We start from the raw sequence: 21,070 nt of genomic DNA, 5'->3' as shown, positions 1-21,070 counted from the left end.
ACTTCTATTCACATTTCATAACCTGTGATCACAGAACCACTCTTATATATTGCCTGTAAAAGCAAATATTTATACATTGGGGTAAAGAACAGTAGAAATGGACAGAAATACATCTCGTATATTAACAGCTGCTATGTAGAAAGAGGTAAATTGTGAGATTTCATGTTTTGTCACAGAAGATTATAAAGTATGATTATAAGACATAATCGTTTCCATCCTATAACTGTGCAGCTGTCCACTTCACAATGCCAGAACAGAGCCACAGAACTTCTCCACATCCGCAGCAATGTCCCTTATGCAAAAATACATTTTAAGATTCTCATTACAAAGTTTGCATTTCACATTTTTTAGATTTATAAATCATATTTTATTGTCATTACTATTCATTTGTTGTATGTAATGTAATGTGATGAAGCTGGCAGCAAAGGGGCAGGGAACTTTTCTAGCTCCATTACCACCTAGTTTTAGGAGGAGGTTACAGCATTGGTGTCCTGTCCACACAAAGTGTCACCAATGTTCTATGATAACCTGAGAATAAAATCATGCTGCCCTTACCACAAGCAGTATGAATCAAACATTGGCTGTGTTATTACAGCCATTTATGTTTTACTCTGAAATATTCTAGTTAGGCTGGAGTCATGACTCGTGTGAGGATCGCATCGCCCCGGACTGGCTGGCTGCTGGTTCTCCTGACCGGAACGTGTCAGCTTTATGTATTTCTATGCAGCTGTCGCGCTCCTGTCAGGAGAGCTGCCAGCCGGTGTGGGTGATATGATCCTCACACGAGTCACACGCAAGTGTGAGTTCAGCCTAATTCAGAGCAAACATGCTTTTCAAATTCAGCCAGGCACCATAAGCCTCAGATGAGATGACTAGTTCAAGAAACAGCTTCTTATTGCCCACAGTCCTAGTCCACTGTTTCCCAAGAGCCAGTCCTCACTGCCACCAACCAGTTATGTTTTAGGATCTCCTTAGTATTGCATAGGTGAAAAAACCTATGGCAATTTCTGATGCCTTAAGAATAATTCCATCACCTGTGCTATACTAAGGACATCCTGAAAACATGATGTGTTTGGGGTGTGATGAGGATTGAAGTTTGGGAACCACTGCCCTAGACTGACAGGTCTCTGCCTATGTATGTTTGTTTGGGAGTCTAGTCCAGCAGGGCAGGACAAGGAGACAGATGTGTTTAAATAAATGCACCTACATGATATTGCACAATCATACAAACTTGTATAATAAGGTTAAAGAGGACCAACCACCAGGATTTTCCTATATAATCTAAAGCCACTGCTATACTGGCGCTATCATGCTGATTCTAAACATACCTTTAGCTGTGAGATCGGATGTATACTTTCTGAAATACAGGCAAGTAAAGTTTGCGGAATACTGTTAATTAATGAGAATTGAAATGGAATATCTAATAGGTGGGTCGGGGTTTGCTAGTTGTTCCCGTCCATATCTGTCTGCCTGTCCTTCCACTGTCTCTGTTATTACAGGAGGAGGAAAGACGAAGGAAGGAGAGGGGGGGAGGAAAGACAGGAAGGCAGACAGGTGCAGGACTAACTACGGTAGCAAAATCCGACCCACCTATTAGATATTCCGTTGCACCTCTCATCAGATTTGCATTTCACAAACTTTACTTGCCTATATGTCATAAAGTATACATCCAATCTCAAAACTAAAAGGTATGTTTAGAATCAGCTTGATAGCGCCAGTATAGCACTGGCTTTACTTTATATATGAAAATCCTGGCGGATGGTCCACTTCAACAATTCATAAAAATCATTCATTTATATGTACCCCAAAATTGTTCTATTGATCAATATGTTTTGACTTGCAATAAAAAGGCTTTCATTCAGCTATATTCATAGAAAAAGTCTCTCCAAATATGGCAACAGATGTTTTGTTCCATAAAATATACGATAACTGTGCAAAACTAGTAAAATGGGGGAAAAAAAATACATTTGTTTCAGAATAATCCTACAGATGCGTAGAACAAAGGTATTGCATTATTTATGCTGCATACTGAATAATATAAATGAAAACACAATAACTGAATTGTTAGTTTTACAGTCTCTTTCAGTTGTTTAACATATAGTTTAGGTCGGCTCCAAGTGAACGTATGAAAAATTGGACAGTCAGATGGAGGGAAAGCTCCCACTCTGTCTTTGGGAGAGGCAGCATCCCGAGTGCATGAAATCGGCATTTTTTCTGCAGAAACACTACATCCATTATGCAGTGTTTCTGCAGCGATTTGAATTGCACATGAGCTGTCAAATCACTGCAGAATTTTCTGCAGTGACACAACGCAACGTGAGCACATGCCCTTAGGCTATTTTCTCTGACCTTCCAGAAACTGTAGATTATCTATCCCCTCCCAAAATTGAGACAAAAATATTCAAGAAAAATAAACCATACAAGCACAGAGAAATAAATTCAAAATATGTAGTAGTACTAATATATGAACCTGCGTGCAGGGTTTTATGGAAAATAAGACCATTCGAAATACAACATAAAACCAAACGAAGAAAAACATCGAACAAAGGTCTAACAAATGTTAAAAACTTTATTTAATAATATAACAGATGGTGAAATATGCGTCGGGGTGGGCGTCGCATGTACAATCCTGGTGGTGCCTACATGTAGAGGTAAAATACTTATGATCTATTTCTATATAGTATTTAGTTGCTGCATACATGTTACTAAGTTAATTAATCCTGAGTATTGGACATACATGCAATCTTGTTTGTGCTGAATGTAGAGTAAATGTCCATGACATATCTTAATACACTATATGTGTGCTGCATACATGTATATTGGTTAATTAGTCCTAAGTACTGAATACACAGGCACATGACACTACCTCCCATATGCTTTATCCATACTGCTCTGCTCTATACCTTTGAGTCTTGGATTTCATATGGTTTATATACATCAGCCTTAGATCTCTCATACTTAAAACCTCATAGCACCTGACACTTTATGTTTATTTGCAATTTTGCATGGCTGAATTTTTGGGATTTTTTACGGCCTATTATGTGTGACATATGATTATTTATTTATGCAAATAGTCTTATAGTGACATAGCACTATTTACCTTGTTACGTATTCACATAGGACCTTACAAATCCTATAACCATAGTGTCCTTTCCTGGTTTTGAACAATTTTTGTGACGACCTGTTGTTTCCAGACAATTATCTGTCAGTTAATGAAATATAGTTTATAAGCACTTGTTAGACCTTTTGTTCAGTGTTTTTCTTCCTGTGGATATATAAAAAAAATAAACAAATATATATTATATTTATATTAACTCTCCAAGTTGTAGAGATCTGTATATAACACCTCCCTCTCCTTGCTACTATATCTAATACTGATTAATTAATAAGTTAAACCAAGGAGAAAAGAAGAATAGAAATGCTTCAAAGATTTTTTTATTGATAATAAATAATATAAATTAATGAAACAAGGTCCAAAGGGACCCAAGTAAATATATGGCACAGAGCGGAGAACTGACCCTATAGGTTGCACACACACATCGCCCGGGACCAGTAGTCATGTGCAAAATACAGAAGACAGAATAAGGCCAGAGTCACACTTGCGTATGACTCGGCGAGTCTTGCATCGGGATCACCCGGGGCGGATGCACACTCTCGGACAGGAGCTTCTCAGCTGCATGTATTTCTATGCAGTTAACCCGCTCCTGTCCGAGGGTGTGCGGCCGCCCCGGGTAATCCCGATGCGAGACTCGCCGAGTCATACGCAAGTGTGACTCTAGCCTTAGACTGAAAAATTGTCCCTTGGGCGAGGTCATGAAAGGGACAGACAAAGTATTGTGTTGGAAACAGTCTATATTACAATCACTATTATCAGTGGACAATGATAATATAAACACAGTAATAGAACACAGTGGTCCTAAATAGTCACTGTGCTTAGGCAAAAATGGAGAAAGTTATATGTGCAATATAGGGCAATAGCACAACATGCATAGAAACATACTTTTTCTTCATAAATGTTAACAACACATTAACAAGAAAAAAAAGGAAAGATCTCACCCATTCAGTCGATCTTTTTATGCCCGTCACAGCATTTATTGACCGTCGGAGTCAGAGGAGGCTTTAAATCTGGAGAGGGATAAACTCACCTTAACCCCCATTGACTCCCGTCCTTAAAAGGACAGTCCACAACTGAACCTATCGACCGTCCTTGTAGAAAAAGCCCCACATGCCTCCCATCCCTCCCAACACGTTTCGTCACTATTTGTGACTCCTCAGTGGACCAATCATGGGTTACAAAAATAGGGCCAGTAGTGGTGTGACACCTATAGAGTCCATACACCAAATGCTGTAATTAGCCTGCCCCACTAGCTCTGACCCATAAGTACACGGTACAGCCCACATGGCCAATCCACAAGCTTTCACACAGGTTCAGAGGTCTCATACAAACCAAAATTAGCACTCACCACCAAAATGAGGGATGGCACGCACGCCAAGGCTCCATGTATCCTGGCGCCTCCATCGAGATAAATCGCCATTACCAAGTGTACAGTCCGCACTTCCAGGTTGTGTTCCCGGAACGCAGGCTTGGAGCGCATCACGTGACGCGTAGACAGCACCACGTGATCAGTCACATGGCCTAATCGCGTCACCACTCCATGCAGAACGCTGCAATAGCACAGGATACATCGCCATGCCCACTATTGCTAAGATATGGATTGGGTTAGTTTCCCGGAGTGTATCTATATAACCCATCATATGATACTGGGCATTTGCAACCTCAAGAGCGACACAATAGCAGTCCTACTATCGCCATGGTAACACACTTAACATGGCATAATTCAAGATTTATAGTAGGAGTCCATATGTATCTCTGCATCTCTCCTCTTATATTGTCATTCGGAAGCACAAATAAATACAAATAAACATACTGTGATTAAAACATATCTCCTTTTGCTTCAATCTTATAGTTATTGATTTACTAGATTATCAACACCAAAATAGAGCAAGGCCATTTTAATACATGTTTAGGAAATACTCATAAGGAGATGTAAGGAGAAGAAAAAAGGTTTTTTTATCATTTAATGAGTGTTGCAAAGCTCAGTACGTTAAGCTTAGGGTACGTTCGTTATGCTTAGGGTAATTTGCTATGGATGGCAGCTTAAAAGTTGTTTCTCCTCCATAGTTCTCATATATAAGGATCGCACCTGACCCTATGGGGTCCAATAGATATTCAAACAAGTAAGGAATCAGATGGCACAGGGAATAACAAAGCCATGATTCCTGTAAGGAAGTAAATAAATGAATTGACAGTATCTCTGATCCTACCCTTAATAAATGGTGGATAAATGATCATATGTAACAATCGTAATTTATTTGCTCATTTAAGCCCTTCGGTGATATTGTATCCAACTTAAATATCTGCTCCTTGTCTCGCGTTGTAAGACAAGGCGGTCCCAGTCGCCACCTCTAGAAGTTTGTTTGACCCTATCAATACCTACAAACATCAAAACGTTTTTCTTTCCCCCATGGATGTTGTTCACATGTTGGGACCATGTCATCCCCATGTCACCCCCATGTCACCATGTTCACATGTCACCCAAGTGTTCCCCTATGTGCCTTCTAAATTCTCTAGTCATTTTTCCCACGTATTCTGCCCCACAGGTGGCCTTATAAATAATACCTCGGGAATGACAGTTATTGAAATGGCATTTAGTAAACTGTTCATGGGTGACATTTGAGTCAAAACCTTTTGAGGGGACAATAAAGGGACATGCCACACACTTTGCACATCTGTAGCAGCCCTTTATATCAGAGTATAACCATGTGGGTTGTTGGGGTGCGCAGAAATGACTGTGGACAAGTCTATCCTCAATGGATCTCCATTTTTTGTAAGTGACATGAGGGTATTCACCGACCTTCTGTTCCAGGTCTTTATCCATATGGAGGACCAGCCAGTGTTTCTCCAAGATGTTTTTAACCCACCGAGACCCATTTGAAAAAGTCGTGATGAACCTAACATTTACATGATTATCTCAGCACAGGAATGGTACTCGGGTTAGAGACTTGAGTATACTTCTAGTGTAATTTATGACACTAAAGTGGCACAAATTTTAAAGAATTTGCTGGTTCGGCTTCGCCAATCTCTGTCCCACCCCAGCTACTCTTACTCCTACTTTCGTGTCCAGGATAGGTATAAAAATGCCAAAAGGTCAGAACATTTTTGTACAACTTCGAGTTTTTATTTCAAGATGTTTTATGCCAAAATTCCAGCGTTGATGAATCGAGCACTACGTAGCAGTAAAATGGTATATATTTTTAATGAAGACTGTTGAAAAAGTTACTTAATTTTAAACCAAATGAACAATTAAAGGGAACCCATTCAGATACAATATGCAACCAGAACCGCTAATCTCTGCCTAACCATCCCTGTATACACTAGCATAGATAAAGAGATCTTTAGAAAAAGTATTTGTAAAGATCTTTTATCTTATCCTAATGAGAGCGGGGACTTGTCCCAAGGGCATTACTTCCCCCGACTAGCCACCCTCTTTGCATGTTAGCACGCCCACAGGGACATACTAACATGCTGTTCAATTCAGCATCACCAGGGGTGACGCGCGTACCTGTGTTTGCTGTGACTGCGCTTCTGAATGCCGGGCACTTTCGGTCATGCACAGTATGAAGCCGTGTGTATGTGTCGTGGCTTCCAATAGGTCTTCTGCACATGACTGCAAGTGCCGGTGTACCGCCCCTGCAGCAGTCGGACTGCTCGGATCCGGGGTTGCTGTGGATCAAGGGTCTCCGGACCCGGGGGTTTGCGGTCACTCGAAAATGAAAGGGGGCTATTTACAGGGGATTAGTGTTCATGACGCCACCCGTGGTTCTTGGTAAGGGAAGTACCGCCGCTGCTGATGGGAGTACCTGGGGAAGATGGAGCGGGGCAGCCAGATGACATTCTCTCCATGGGTAGGGGAGGCCCCGGGACTCTGAATGATGGAGGTGTAGGGGAGCGTGGTGCAGGCCAGGTGGGCAGATTCAGGGGAGCGCAGCATACTCACTCAGGCCGTGTGGATATTGGTGCGACCATTAAGCAGACTCTGATACAAGAGTAAATGAAGTCTCTGGGTGCCGCTGCCACTCGGGGGAGCTCGTCTGGGATTCCGTCAACATGGGTATTGCTGATGGTTCTGGACCTGCCTCCATGCACTAAGTTTAGACTTTTTTGAGTGACCTCTCAGCCTGGAGCTTTCGGGGTCCCGCTCCCTACAATTAGTTAGATGAGCTGTCCTCTCGATAGCTGACACTTAGGATCTCAGTAGGCCGCATAAGCTGGAAAGCCCTATCCCCCTTGTTGTGTTGGAGCCTTCGACCTCTGAGCTCTTGGGGAAAGTTCATAAAGAGACTATCCTCCACAGGTTAATTATCAGGTTGCGTGAAGCTACTCCCTGATCTAGTATCCAGTACCCCAGTCCGGTTACTAGATTTTCTGGTGCCGACCGTTCTCCAAAATTAAGTCTGGACACCCTTCTCTAATACCCTGCGACCGGGTCTCCGACTCCTCCACCACCGTCTGCGACCTAACCAAAGTCTCCCAGGGAGCTCCAACTCCCTCAGCTCCTCACTCTCTGAGGCCTACCACTGCACTGACTATGTCCCTCCTACCAGTCTGCCTGACTCCTAGGCAGGTGGCCCTTTTCCAGCTAGACCACCCACTGGTGTGCCTGACAGGGTGTGGTGTGAGGTGTTGTTTGGATTTGAATGTGCTGATGGAGCAATACCAAAGGTTAGGATCCCAGAACCTTGGGGGGTTGAGCTCTGCACCAGAAGAGAAAGGAGTGCAGTACCCTGTGACACCCTGATTAGCTCAGCGTTCACCACGGACACAGGTATGGCATCACCGCTGGTGACGCTGCATTGTGGGCGGCTAGTTGAGGGATATAACACCCTTAGGACTAGTTTCTGGCCTCATTAACATATGATAAAAGATCTTTAGAAATACTTTTTCTAAAGATCTCTTTATCTATGCTAGTGTATACAGGGACGGTTAGGCAGGGATTAGCAATATTCACCCAGAACTGTTCGTGGTTCTGGGTACATATTGCACTTGACAGGTTCACTTCAAATAAATCTGCATAAAGCTGTAGATAGACTTTGAAAGCAAAATTTGATGCATGTGTGTAGCTGCGCATTACCTTCTGGTGCAGGTCGCTGCAGGGTCTCCACGGGCTTGGAAATCTTCTGGTCACAGGTAGGTTACCTTCAATGGGGGATTCGTGACGCCACTCTCGGTATTTGCGGTCAGGGGGGTGACCGCCATTGCAGTTTAGGGGACGCCTGGGGCTGATGTTCGATGCAGTCAGATGTCGTAGCCTCCCGAGAGTGAGGCTGGCCCCAGGGCCCAGTGTAAGGGTGTAGTACCACAGGTCACAGAAGAACTCACACACAAAACAGCAATGTCTTTCAGGGTTTTTACTCACTTTCAGGTGGCAGGGGTGAGTTAACCTGGGCGATGCTATGGTGGACCAGGTGGAACCAGATATCCCTTCGGCTGATGTAGGGGTGACTGCTGACTCGCCTTCCTAGCCCTTCTTGTTTTGAGGTGACCCCGACCTGAAGTCTTGCTGGGATCACCCAGGGAAGTCACATACGCCGTTCTCCCCTTTCTGGCCCGTTTGCGGGCAGCGTGGACCAAGTAATTCTGGCTGCTTGCCTTCTGTCACTTATGGGCCCCCTCGTTGCTGCTGTAGCTGCGGACTCCGTATAGGTTTGGTGAGGCGCATAAACTGCCCTCACCAGCAGGTTTGGCAGGCCAACTGAATCGACCCCTGCTCTGGGGACCTGTACCCCGTGCGGGCTGGGTCTACTGACAGTCCCCTTACTCAGCCACCTCTCTGCACTCCAGCCTTAGGTGGTTTTCAGGTGGCACTAAACAGTAGCCCTTCACCCCCGCCAGCAGCCACGAACGGTGCAGTGTCTGGAAGGATCCTGCTCCACTGCTCTGCCCTCCAGACGCGACTCCTCCACTTCCTTCTCCTTTGGCTGCCTCTGCACAACTCCTTTGTTCCCAGTGACACCACCCACCACTAGCCGGGAGGCGAGGGCCACGCCCCCTACCTGAGTCTGCTCAGGGGTCCCCTCTAGCTGTGTATGTGTTCCTGGTTACTAGTGTTCCGTGTGTCCACACCCTAGTCAGCCTCTGGGATTACCTGTGTTGTACTGACCCAGCATGGGTGCAGTACTCAGTGGTGCCTGACCAGGTCAGGGGCACCACACATGCAGGTGGGAAAATAAATAGTAACTAGTAATATACATAATATGCAACAAACTGATCAGTACACCAGATTTTCTATTAAAATGTGAAATTAAAGTTTGTTATTATATGTTTTATCTTTCCTATCTGAATTTTTTTGTGTGCTTTTTGGATACTTCTTTCAGGCTTTTAAACAGTGTTTGGAGAGGTTTGCTGCGAACCATCACAACGTCATGTCTTCATAACCACCCAGCGCTTGAGTGAGGAAATAGCTTTAGGGGCCTTGGACAACTCGGCTATGAATGGATAGGAGATTACATTTACAAATGTTATTAAAATGGTGGGATTAGCCTTTCAAACCCTTCCACACACATAGCTGAGGAAACCATAGAAAATGTGTATAACTTACAAAATCCCTTACAATCACTTTGCTTCTTATTGGCATATACTGTTACCTTTCCTATTCATTTCCTCCAGTCTCCTTTCTTCTGTGTGAAGTAGCACAGTTTAATAAATGCCATATGTGCACCGTACATTCATGATTATGCCGCCGTGTGATATTCAAGAGTAGAACTTCATGAACAACTACTACATGTACTTCCTGGCCTTCCTGCCTCTCCAATGTTTTTAATAAAGAGGTCAGATCGATGATTGATAAAAATGAACAATTAGCACATTCTGTGGTGTATGTTTCTTACGCCTGTGAACGTTAAAAAAATTATACTGTCAGTCACTGAAAGATTAACATTTTTGACATCCAAGACCTTTACTTCTTTTCCTCTTTTCCGAATTTTTACTGATATTGGTTTGTATTCCCCCCAAAAAAAATTGATGGAAACCTCAGGCCAGAGATGTACATGGAAATCATAGGACCCCATAGAAAATAATTTCAATTGGCCCCACACAGATCTCTGCCAAAAGTACAAATCTTCACTTTTCCATTTTTTTTTGTCCAAAATGTTATGCTGATTAATTTTATAATATATCTGCAATGTTTTTGTGGCTTGCTAAAATTATATAATTCTGGTGGCATTAAAAAAAATTAATTATCCAACTTAATTAAATAAAAAAAAAACCAAACAAACTGCCCATATAAGAAGAAATAAAAACAAGAAAGCCTGAAACAAACACTGCTCACTTCCCACAAAGATCCACTGATCGCCGTCCACCAATTCCATGTGGTATAAGGTCTGTTTTTCATATTCTGGAATCAGAGATCTCCATGGCTAGATCACATACCCATATCAGGGTCGGACTGGGGTGTCTGGGGCCTACAGGGGAAATTGATTCTAGGGGCCCACTCTATAGCTATATGCATATACTGTATCTAATTAGCCGTTATCCCCGACCCCATTATAGTGGAGCACCGACTGTAAAACACTGGCGGCTCCTGCATATCTGCTGTGCACCATAACTGATGTATAATTACAGTAGTTTGCAGTAAGGGGGAATTTTTGGTGAAACAAGTTATCACCGATCCACAGGTTAGGTAGGTGATCACTTATTGATCAGTGGAATCCAACCATTGGAAACCACACTGATCGGAAGAATTTGAAACTTTTATCCCTGACAGGGCACTTATATCCCCATTATAAAATAGAGGGGCAGCAGGTAGGATGTGTGACCGCAGATCCATTCATCCTCTGTGGAGCAGTCAGATAAAAACAAGTGCAACACTCACAGCTACTGAGGGAATGAATGGATCAGGGGTCGAGTCGGACATGAGCTCCAATGGGGATAAAAGTTTCACATTTTGCAGATCAGTGCGGGCCCCAGCAATCAGACATCCACTGATAAATAAGTTTTCACTTAACTTTAGGCCTCGTTCACACTTTTAGTATTTGATAATTATTTTACATCAGTATTTGTAGCTAAAACCAGAAGTCGGTGAAAAATGCAGAAGTGGTGCCCTTGTTTCTATTATACTTTTCCTCTGATTTTACCACTCCTGGTTTTAGCTACAAATACTGCCCAAATACTCAACGTATGCACGAGGCCTTAGGGTGGCTTTACACGCTACGACATCGCTAAAGCGATCTCGTTGGGGTCACGGATTTTGTGACGCACATCCGGCCGCATTAGCGATGTCGTTGCGTGTGACACCTATTAGCCATTTTGAATCGTTGCAAAAACGTTCAAAATCGCTAATCGGTGACAACCCCCCCTATTCCCAATTATCGTTGCTGCTGCAGTAACGATGTTGTTCCTCGTTCCTGCGGCAGCACACATCGCTATGTGTGACACCACAGGAACGAGAAACCTCACCTTACCTGCGTACCGCCCGCAATGAGGAAAGAAGTAGGTGGGTGGGATGTTCATCCCGCTCATCTCCGCCCCTCCGCTTTGATTGGGCGACCGCTTAGTGACGTCGCTGTGACGCCGACCGAACCGCCCCCTTAGAAAGGAGGCGGTTCGCCGGTCACAGAGACGTCGCTAGGCAGGTATGTGCGTGTGTCGCTGCCGTAGCGATAATGTTCGCTACGGCAGCAATCACCACATTTCGGCCGTACGATGGGAGCGGGTGCTATTACGCTCGACATTGCAAACATCGGCTAGCGATGTCGCAGCGTGTAAAGCCCGCTTTAGAAAAGGTGATTACTTGTTTTCAGCAGAGAAATTCTATGAGTGTAATAATCACAGGAGAGGGAGGGGTTAAACATTCAAGTATTTAATCTCTATTGGAAATAATCTCCCCCTTGTAGATAGAGAGAAAAAGTAACCTCCATACACAACACAGTCCATTATACCAAGACCAATAATACAATGCCAAATCATGACGAAACAACATATTACCACCACATAGTGACATAGTGACCGAATACAACCACATACAAGGGAGAAATACCGCCACACTGTGATCAGACAACATATTACCACCACATAGTGACCGAATACAACCACATACAAGGGAGAAATACCGCCACACCGTGACTAGACAACATATTACCACCATGTAGTGACCGAATTCAACCACATACAAGGGAGAAATACCGCCACTCCGTGACCAGACCACATATTACAATCCCATAGTGATCGAATACAACCACATACAAGGGAGAAATGCCTCCACCATACAAACAATTGTTCCCAATACAAAATATTTTATTAAATATAACACACAGGTGAAAGTCACACTAAAAGCTGAACATTGCAGATTGCTCTAGGTGCCAATATTGTTCCAAGATGTCAATTAGGCATATCATACATCCTATATTTCCTGAGCCTGGATACCAGGGGCAAGATAGGAATAACGTATAATGTGAACAAATTGATACAATTTAAATAAGGAACTGTCACATAGGTAATGGCAAACCGACCTAGTACACAATACTTATAACCAGTGCTTTTTTTTGCAGCGGTACGCGCCGGTACGGCATACCAGAAAATCTGAAGAGCACCTCTGGCTCTGTCCACATGGCTAATTTGTAAGCTATACAAATTAGCCATGTGTGGAGCGGAAGCACAAGCCAGAGGCGTATCTAGGGGGGAGCTGGCGGGGCGCTGTCGGGCTGCCTGATGCGGCGGCGTGGAAGTCTGCTGGGGTGGGAGCCGGTTATTCTCTGAGCGTGGCTGTCACTCTGATAACCGCACTCATAGAACGTGCAGCGCACAGCTCCCACTGTTCAATTGTTCTTGTATCTGTCAGACGCGAGGACAATTGAAGCGGTGATCCCTGGCGCTGACTTCTGGGTCAGCGCGACGGCTTTCATGTGATCAGGTCAGCTCATCAGACTGCTGACCCGGAAGCCAGTGCTGCAGCGCGGAGGCGGCAGAGAAACGCTGATAAGTGCTCCACTGTGAAGCTGAAGAAGACACGGAGGAGGAACTTTATGCGGTGAGAGGGCAGTATTTATGAAACAGTATGGGAGAAAGAGGGTGGGGGAGGGAACTATCTGTGGACACACTCTGGGGGGGACAGAGGGTGGGGAATGGGAACCATCTGTGGACACACTTTAGGGGAACAGAGGGTGGGGAGGGGGCAATATCTATATACACAGTATGGGTGGGGGAGGGAACTATCTGTGGACCGAGTATGGTGGGAAGAGAGGATGGGGAGGGGGAAGTATCTTTGGACACAGTATGGGGAGAGAGAGGATGAGGTTTCATGCATGGGGAGAGAGAGGATGAGGTTTCATGCATGGGGAGAGAGAGGATGAGGTTTCATGCATGGGGAGAGAGAGGATGAGGTTTCATGCATGGGGACAGAAACATTGAGGGGTGATGCATGAGGACAGAGAGGATGAGGGGTGATGCATGGGGACAGAGGATGAGGGGTGATGCATGGGGACAGAGAGGATGAGGGGTGATGCATGGGGACAGAGAGGATGAGGGGTGATGCATGGGGACAGAGAGGATGAGGGGTGATGCATGGGGACAGAGAGGATGAGGGGTGATGCATGGGGACAGAGAGGATGTGGAGCGAACTGGATAGAAATTTTGAGGACACAGAATAAAGAGTGACATGGTATGAGTAACAAGTGGGCAGGATGGGGAGTGAGGTGGAAAAGTATATGGACACACAGGAGGTAGTGAGGAGACAGTAAGGGATGAGAAGAATGTGAGGGGCACAGAATAAAGACTGGGTAGTGGAGGGGGGTGGTATGGAGAGGGGGCAGAATGGGAGGACAGTGTGCGGTTATAGCAAGGAGGGGGAGTGTGATGAAGGCTCATTATAAAGACTGGGCAGTATAAGGGGACACAGTGTAAAGGACACTGTAAACAGTAGGCTCAGTTAGGAAAGAGGGAATATGGAGGGCATGTACCACAAGAGGGACAGGGTTGGTGATATTTTGTGCAGAGAATACTGTGAGGGGCCATTATTTATTCTGTGGCACAGTGTAGGGCAGATATTTTTAAGTAGAAGTATTATAATCATTCTGCTACTTTTAGGGGCATCGTGCTGGGATGTGGTGCAGAAGACCGGAGAAGATGGAAATCTGCAGAGACGAGATGTGAATGTGAAAAGTCATCATTGCGTCAGAACAAGATGAAGAATAGAAAGAAATGACTAGAGACATCATCTATAAGGTACCTGAATGTAAATATTTATTTGTGATACTGACAATGTCTTATCATTAGGCCTTGGTCCCACTTGCACATTGCTTCTGATGTGAGCACAATGGGACCCCCACTGATCAGCTGATTATGGTGCAGGTGGCCGGAAAGCTTATTTCTGGATCTGCTCCATCCTCTGATGGTGTCCGCGGCCGGGTAATGCACATCTGCCTCATTGATTTTAATAGGAGACTGCTGCCACTATCAGAAGACGAAGCAGATCCAGAACTGAGCACTTCCTGCCACCTACCACCACCGACACCTAGAGTAGGGAATTGGCGGGGTTGCCAGGTGCCGGACCCTGACCAGTCAGACATTGGTGACCTATCCTAAGGAAAGGTCATTAATGTTAAAGTAGTGGACAATCTCTTTAATAAAGTTTTGTGCCGTCTGACAAGTTAAGGGTTACTATGTTTTTATTTATATTGTTAGGAGCATTAAAGGGGTTGTCCAAATTTGTGATGAGTCTGCAGTCGCTCCTTGTATCACTCTGTGACTGCAGCCTTCTGAATTCTCACAGTGTGCACATTACACACTGTTAGGATTCTCTGGTGCCAGCAGTGAAAGTGGGAGGTTATGAAGCTGCAAGTATGCGATTTACATAGATGTGGTCACGTGCTGAATAGACATGCTCAATGAAAATGAATTGACTGAGGCTGGACACATCAAATCAGAACGTGGCCAGAAGTGTACAAATCTCATACTTGTACAAAAATAGAAAGGACTGAGTTTCTTATGGCCATACATAATAATGAAGAAATAAATAGTGCACCCAATAATGTGTATAAATATTTATTGTAAACAGTAATCATACAAATAGGGGCACTGTCATAAGGATGACAATCATTTCACAATCCCCTTCCTAATTGCCTCATAATGAATGACCCTCATTTCCCCATAATGTCCCCAGTAATGTCCCAATATGCTTCTTAATTTCCTCCGTTGCTCCATAATGTCCTAATCAATTTGCTTCATAATGTCCCCCATTTCCCCATAATGGCCCTATTTATTTTACAATTTCCTCATACTGTCCTAATTTGTGTCATAATGTCTCCCATTTCCTCAAATTGTCCCAATTTGCTCCACAATGTGCCTCATTGCCCCACAATGTACCAATTTACCCTATATGTCCCTATATGCTTCATAATGTCCCCATTTCCCCATAATGTCCCAATTTGTTCCATAATATGCCCTATTAAGTCCTCCACTGCCCCAATATGTCCCTATTTGTTCCATATTGTGCACCATTACCACATAAAGGCCCCCACCGCCCCATAAAGTCACTTGTAAAGTATTACTGCTCTTCCCCCACCAGGCCCCCTGATCTCAAATTATTCTATGTCATCTTCAGATCCTAATGGAGTGCTTACCTCTTCTCTATAGCCCTGCGCGTCCTCCTCATCTCTGCAGTGTGATGACGGCTGCTACATGTCGGTGCGGGGCTGAGGAGCTTTTCTCTGCCTCAGTCCTGTCGCTGGCTGCACTGTTCAAATGTGCGCTACATTTGAACAGAGGCTCTGTCGCCAGGACCTGTGCACTGCATATGTACAAGCCTGGATCGCGCAGTGCAGGACCTTTGGCGAGTCACATGACTATGATGTCACCAAAGGTCATTCTGCAATCGCAGAAACTGCAGCAATATACTGAACTTGTACTATCGCTGCAGTTTATGATTGAAAGACTGGGAGCCTCAGAGCGTGGAAGCCCTGGATCAGCTGTCCAGTCTGCCCACACATAATGCTAATCCTGAGAAACAGATGACCCTGCGGCCCTGTACAGCCGCACCGCACTATATAAGGCACAGGGCCCACTGAGGACCCAGAGCCTATCGGGGGATTCTCCCCTGCCCCAATGGCCAAGTCCGACCCTGCCCATTAGAGTCTAAGTCGCTGTTTACTTATCCATGATACAAATACTGGGACCCCAAACAATTCAAAGAATTGAGCTTTGGAACCAGAGAACTTGGTTCTTCAATGGACCAAAGGTTTGCACTGTCATCCCCACTCCATTCATTGTCTATGGGACTGCCAGAAAAAGCAGAATATAGCAGTCCCATGGAATAGATATGAAGTTGAGGTCAGGCATGCTCACTTCTACTACAGTGTTTTAGTCAATTTTTGGGATGAACCTTCATGTATATTGCTGTATCTTTTTACAGTATGGAACAGTTGACTTATCTAATAGTCACATTAGGAAAGCAAGTTAATAAGAAAATTATACTTTCTGTATTTACAGTTGAAAATGACAGAGATATCTTTTATCAGAAGCCTTACTGGAAAGAATTTAAGTTTGACATGACTCAGATTCCAACTGGAGAGTCTGTGACAGCAGCGGAGTTTCGACTTTTCAAAACCCGCAGTTTTTTACGGCACTTAAACAGGACTCTTCACATCAGCATCTTCGAGATACATGCAAACCGGTATGTGGCTTTATCTTACTGATAATAGTAAAGAGCATCAGGCCGCCTGTAAAGAACACTTCTTCAGGTGAAATTCTAGCTAGAAATCTCCCTAATTGTATAAGGTGCATGCAATAATGTAATAACATCTCTTATTCTTTTATAGACATCCTGAGTTAACTTTGCTGGACCATGAGAGTATACAGCCAGGGGATGAAGGGTGGCTGGTTTTCGATGTGACAGCAGCCAGTAACCACTGGCTACTTAACTCAAAATTTAATTCAGGGCTGCGCCTCTATGTAGAGAATGATGACGGTGAGGTTAAACACGAAGAATGACTGTTTTAAGTGGAAATTGCATGATGTCTTTCATTACTCATGAAGAGATGGGTTGATTCATCTTGGGGTTTTTTATTTGGCAGAATTTATATAAATAGCATTTGCAAAACATTTTTAGTCCCTGTAGACCAAAATTGGTTGTTGTATGAAAGATCCCTTAAATTGGACCAAGTGAGCTATTCCAATCCCCTTGTGATTTATATAATTCCAATCACTATCTCCCAAATATTGTCTATTATTATTATGTCAGTGAATCAAATTAATATTTTTTGTCTGAGGCATGTAATAACTTTTTAAAGGCACTGCTCAAATCACATTGGAGATGTACAAGTACATTCACTCCATAGGCCCATCTAGTGTATTAACCAAATGTATGCCGTAGAAGTACTTTTTAAACATGCATAAGTCACCTCCTAGGACAGGTGATCAGAACAGAGGCTAAGCTTGAATTTAAATGTTAGTAAGATAAATCTTAAAAAAAAAAAAAATATAAAAAAATTATATACACCAACACTGTTATCAAGGTAGAAAGTATATTATAGGCTAAATACTTAAAATCTGAGATCATATAACATAATAATTTACTTATTTTACTCACTTTTTTAGTTCCATAAATTCCTCGCTTTAGAGATATTATCACTGTCCCCATTGGGGCTCACAATCTTAATTCCCTATCAGTATATCTATATGGGTTGTGGGAGGAAACTGAAGTACCTAGAGGAAAGACACACAAACACTGGAAGAACAAAAAAACTTGTTCCAAATGGGATTTCAACCCAGGACCCCAGCATTCTAGTCTAACCTTCTATTGTGATGTGTCTTAACAGGGCAGAGCATTGATCCAAGCCTGGCAGGTATCTTAGGAAGACGGGCACCTCGTGCAAAGCAGCCATTCATGGTTACATTTTTCCGGGCAAGTAAAAACCAGATCAGATCAACAAGGGCAATTAAACAGCTCAAGAAAAGGCAACAAAAGAAACATAACGATCTACCACATCCCAACAAACTACCGGGTGTATTTGGTAAGTCTTGTATGGAAATAATTTGTGACTTCTATTGTATTCTTAATGTAAAAAATATATAGAAATAAAACATAATGCTGTATATTTTGTGTACTTCAAATATAATTCTTTACATATGAATACATTCTAAGGCTATGTGCCCATGCTGTGGAAAATTTGCGGAATTTGCCGCGATTTTTTCGCAGAAAATCCGTGGATTTTTCAAAAATCCGCAATACAGCAAGTCCCCAGCCATTTCTATGGCATTTGGGAACTGCTGTGCCCATGCTGCGCTTTTTTCCGCAGCGGAAATAATGTGAATTTCCCTGCGGAAAAATCTGCAGCATGTGAATTATTTCTGCGGATTTCTCCACAGGGTCCCATATACTTACCTGCCTTGATAGAAGATACCGGAGTCACTTCTTCCGGTGCAGACTGGAGCGCGGTGAAGCCAGGAGCTGGAAGGAGGAGGTGGGCGGGGCCTGCACGAGCTCCGGTCATGTGACAGCCAGAGCTAGTTCAGGCCCACCCACCTTCTCCTGCACAGTGAAGACACTGACAGACATGGCCGGAGAGGGAAGTGCTGTGTGATGGATGTAAGTATGAACACCCCGATCACTCAGCACTTGTTCTGCATTGAAGATGCAGTGCCCAAGTCATGTTACTGTATCCTCAATGCAACCAAAGCATTAAGACAGACAAAGTTGTGCTGTGGATTTCTGGGAGCTCCTGCAGAATGTCCTGCGGATATAACCGCAGGACACTGTCCCCGTGGGCACATAAGCAACGCAGTGCTTCATGGCTCAAAACTCTTTAAGGCTATGTGCGCACGCTGCGGTTTTACCGCAGATTTTACCGCGGATTTGCTGCAGAAAATGTGTCTAACATTTCTGCAGTCATTCCCCAGCAAAAGCTTTTGAGTATAAAAAAATGCTGTGCGCACACTGCGTTTATTTTTTTTATACCCACGGATTTACCCACGGAATTTCCGCTGCGGAATTAATGTGCATGTCACTTCTTTTCTGCAGGTACATAGATAATGGTAAAACAACGCAGGGACCAACCCACGGCAAAAACGCAACAAAAACGCGACAAATCGCTGCAAAAACGCGGGTGCGGTTTACAGTGGTTTTTGCCGCGGGTGCGGTATTCTGCCAGAGGGTGCAGATTTTTGTTAATAAAAGTCCATTTTCTAATGCGCACATAGCCTTAAGGTTTCTGCCGAACACATTAGACCCTAGTGAAGCTCACCTTACATCATTTTATTTTTTCGTCCACATGTGCTAATCACGGCTTACAAACAAGTTTAAAAGGGTTTTCCCATTAACATTAACAAAAGTTAATTTTAGAGTTCATTTTTATCATGGGATTGTAGACCCCATTTTAGAACTTAAAGCGGGCTTTACACACTGCGATATCGGTACCGATATCGCTAGCGTGGGTACCCGCCCCCATCTGTTGCGCGACACGGGCAAATCGCTGCCCGTGCCGCACAACATCGCCCAGACCCATCACACATACTTACCTGCCCGGCGACGTCGCTGTGACCGGCGAACCGCCTCCTTTCTAAGGGGGCGGTCCGTGCGGCGTCACAGCGTCATCACTGAGCGGCCGCCCAATAGCAGCGGAGGGGCGGAGATGAGCGGGACGTAACATCCCGCCCACCTCCTTCCTTCCGCATTGTGGCCGGGAGGCAGGTAAGGGGAGCTTCCTCGTTCCTGCGGTGTGACACGGAGCGATGTGTGCTGCCGCAGGAACGAGGAACAACCTCGTTACTGCTGCAGTAACGATATTTGAGAATGGACCCCCATGTCACCGATGAGCGATTTTGCACGTTTTTGCAACGATGCAAAATCGCTCATCGGTGTCACACGCAACGGCATCGCTAATGCGGCCGGATGTGCGTCACCAATTCCGTGACCCCAACGAGTTCGCATTAGCGATGTCGCAGCGTGTAAATCCCCCTTAACTCTAAACAGCCGTAATAAAGACTACAGACAATGCTTCGACGTGGCTGTAAGGCTTTATAGAGGGTTATCTATATATCATTAAAATACTCTAGCAAATTAAACATCTTAGACAACTCAAATAGTTTAGTCGAAAGACTTTACTAAACAAAATTAATTACAAAAAACACCCAAAACCATGGGTTAATTTATCCCTAAAATAAAAACAGACGAGATAAAAAGATGATCTGAAAATACACAAAGGTGCGGGTGAGTGTGCTTCTTCCAGGTGCTAAACAGCTGCTGAGGTGATCCAAACCCCTGAGGCGGTATAAATAGTCCACTTTGCTGCCAGAATAGCGTCCAATCAGCATCAAAGTCCAGTTAGACGACTCAGCCAATCAAGGATCATGAGCCACTGTTACTAAGGTTAGGGCCGAGCCTCCTTGAGTGACTAGCAGAATTACCTCACAAACATTACACCTAATGGGATAGAAAACTGTGACAATTATTGATTTACTAACTAGGGATTCTAATCCATAAAACTCATAGTCATTTAGGTGCCACAATCCCCTCCAGGGATCATCCAAGAGATTTTATAATACTAATAATTTTCACAATTTGATGTGTTTAAAAAAACTGTTCCTGTGCTGAGATATTCTTATATATGTGTCCCTGCTATGTGCTGTGTAATGGCTGTGTCTGACTGTTCAGGGACATGGTCTGATCGTACCACAGTTCCTGGGCTGGGGAGGAAGTAAAAGTGTATAAAGATTAGACTGCATTGGATCATAACTGATACTTTTTGTGAGGTAAAATATTTCCCTGCCTGTTTTAAAAAATATTTTACCTCAAAGAAAGAATTATTTGTGATCTCTTGCTTTAATGTTTGTATATTTATTTTCCTCCCCAGCCCAGGAGCTCTGATGTGATCAGACTATGTCCCTGTACGGTCAGACACGGCCATTACACAGTACATAGCAGGGACACATACTGTATATAAAATTATCTCAGCACAAGTACTTTAAAAAAAAAATACATCCAATTGTGGAATTTATTAATATTTTATGACCTATTGATTA

The 21,070-nt window shown here is 43.8% G+C and overlaps 1 protein-coding gene across 1 annotated transcript in view; it reads left to right on the top strand.

The window, feature by feature from the left end:
- Positions 1–21,070, top strand: part of LOC142290214 (bone morphogenetic protein 8A-like) — a 167,598-nt gene that overhangs the window by 106,262 nt on the left and 40,266 nt on the right. The window contains exons 2-4 of the mRNA XM_075334161.1: positions 16,541–16,724; positions 16,870–17,018; positions 17,869–18,063. Of these exons, the coding sequence (XP_075190276.1) occupies positions 16,541–16,724; positions 16,870–17,018; positions 17,869–18,063 (528 nt within the window). The remainder of the gene's footprint in view (positions 1–16,540; positions 16,725–16,869; positions 17,019–17,868; positions 18,064–21,070) is intronic.

The sequence above is a fragment of the Anomaloglossus baeobatrachus genome, chromosome 2 (assembly GCF_048569485.1).
Source record: "Anomaloglossus baeobatrachus isolate aAnoBae1 chromosome 2, aAnoBae1.hap1, whole genome shotgun sequence".
NCBI classification, from domain to species: Eukaryota; Metazoa; Chordata; class Amphibia; order Anura; family Aromobatidae; genus Anomaloglossus; species Anomaloglossus baeobatrachus.
Note: the sequence above shows the minus strand (reverse complement) of the source record. Positions and strands in the feature narration are given on the sequence as shown.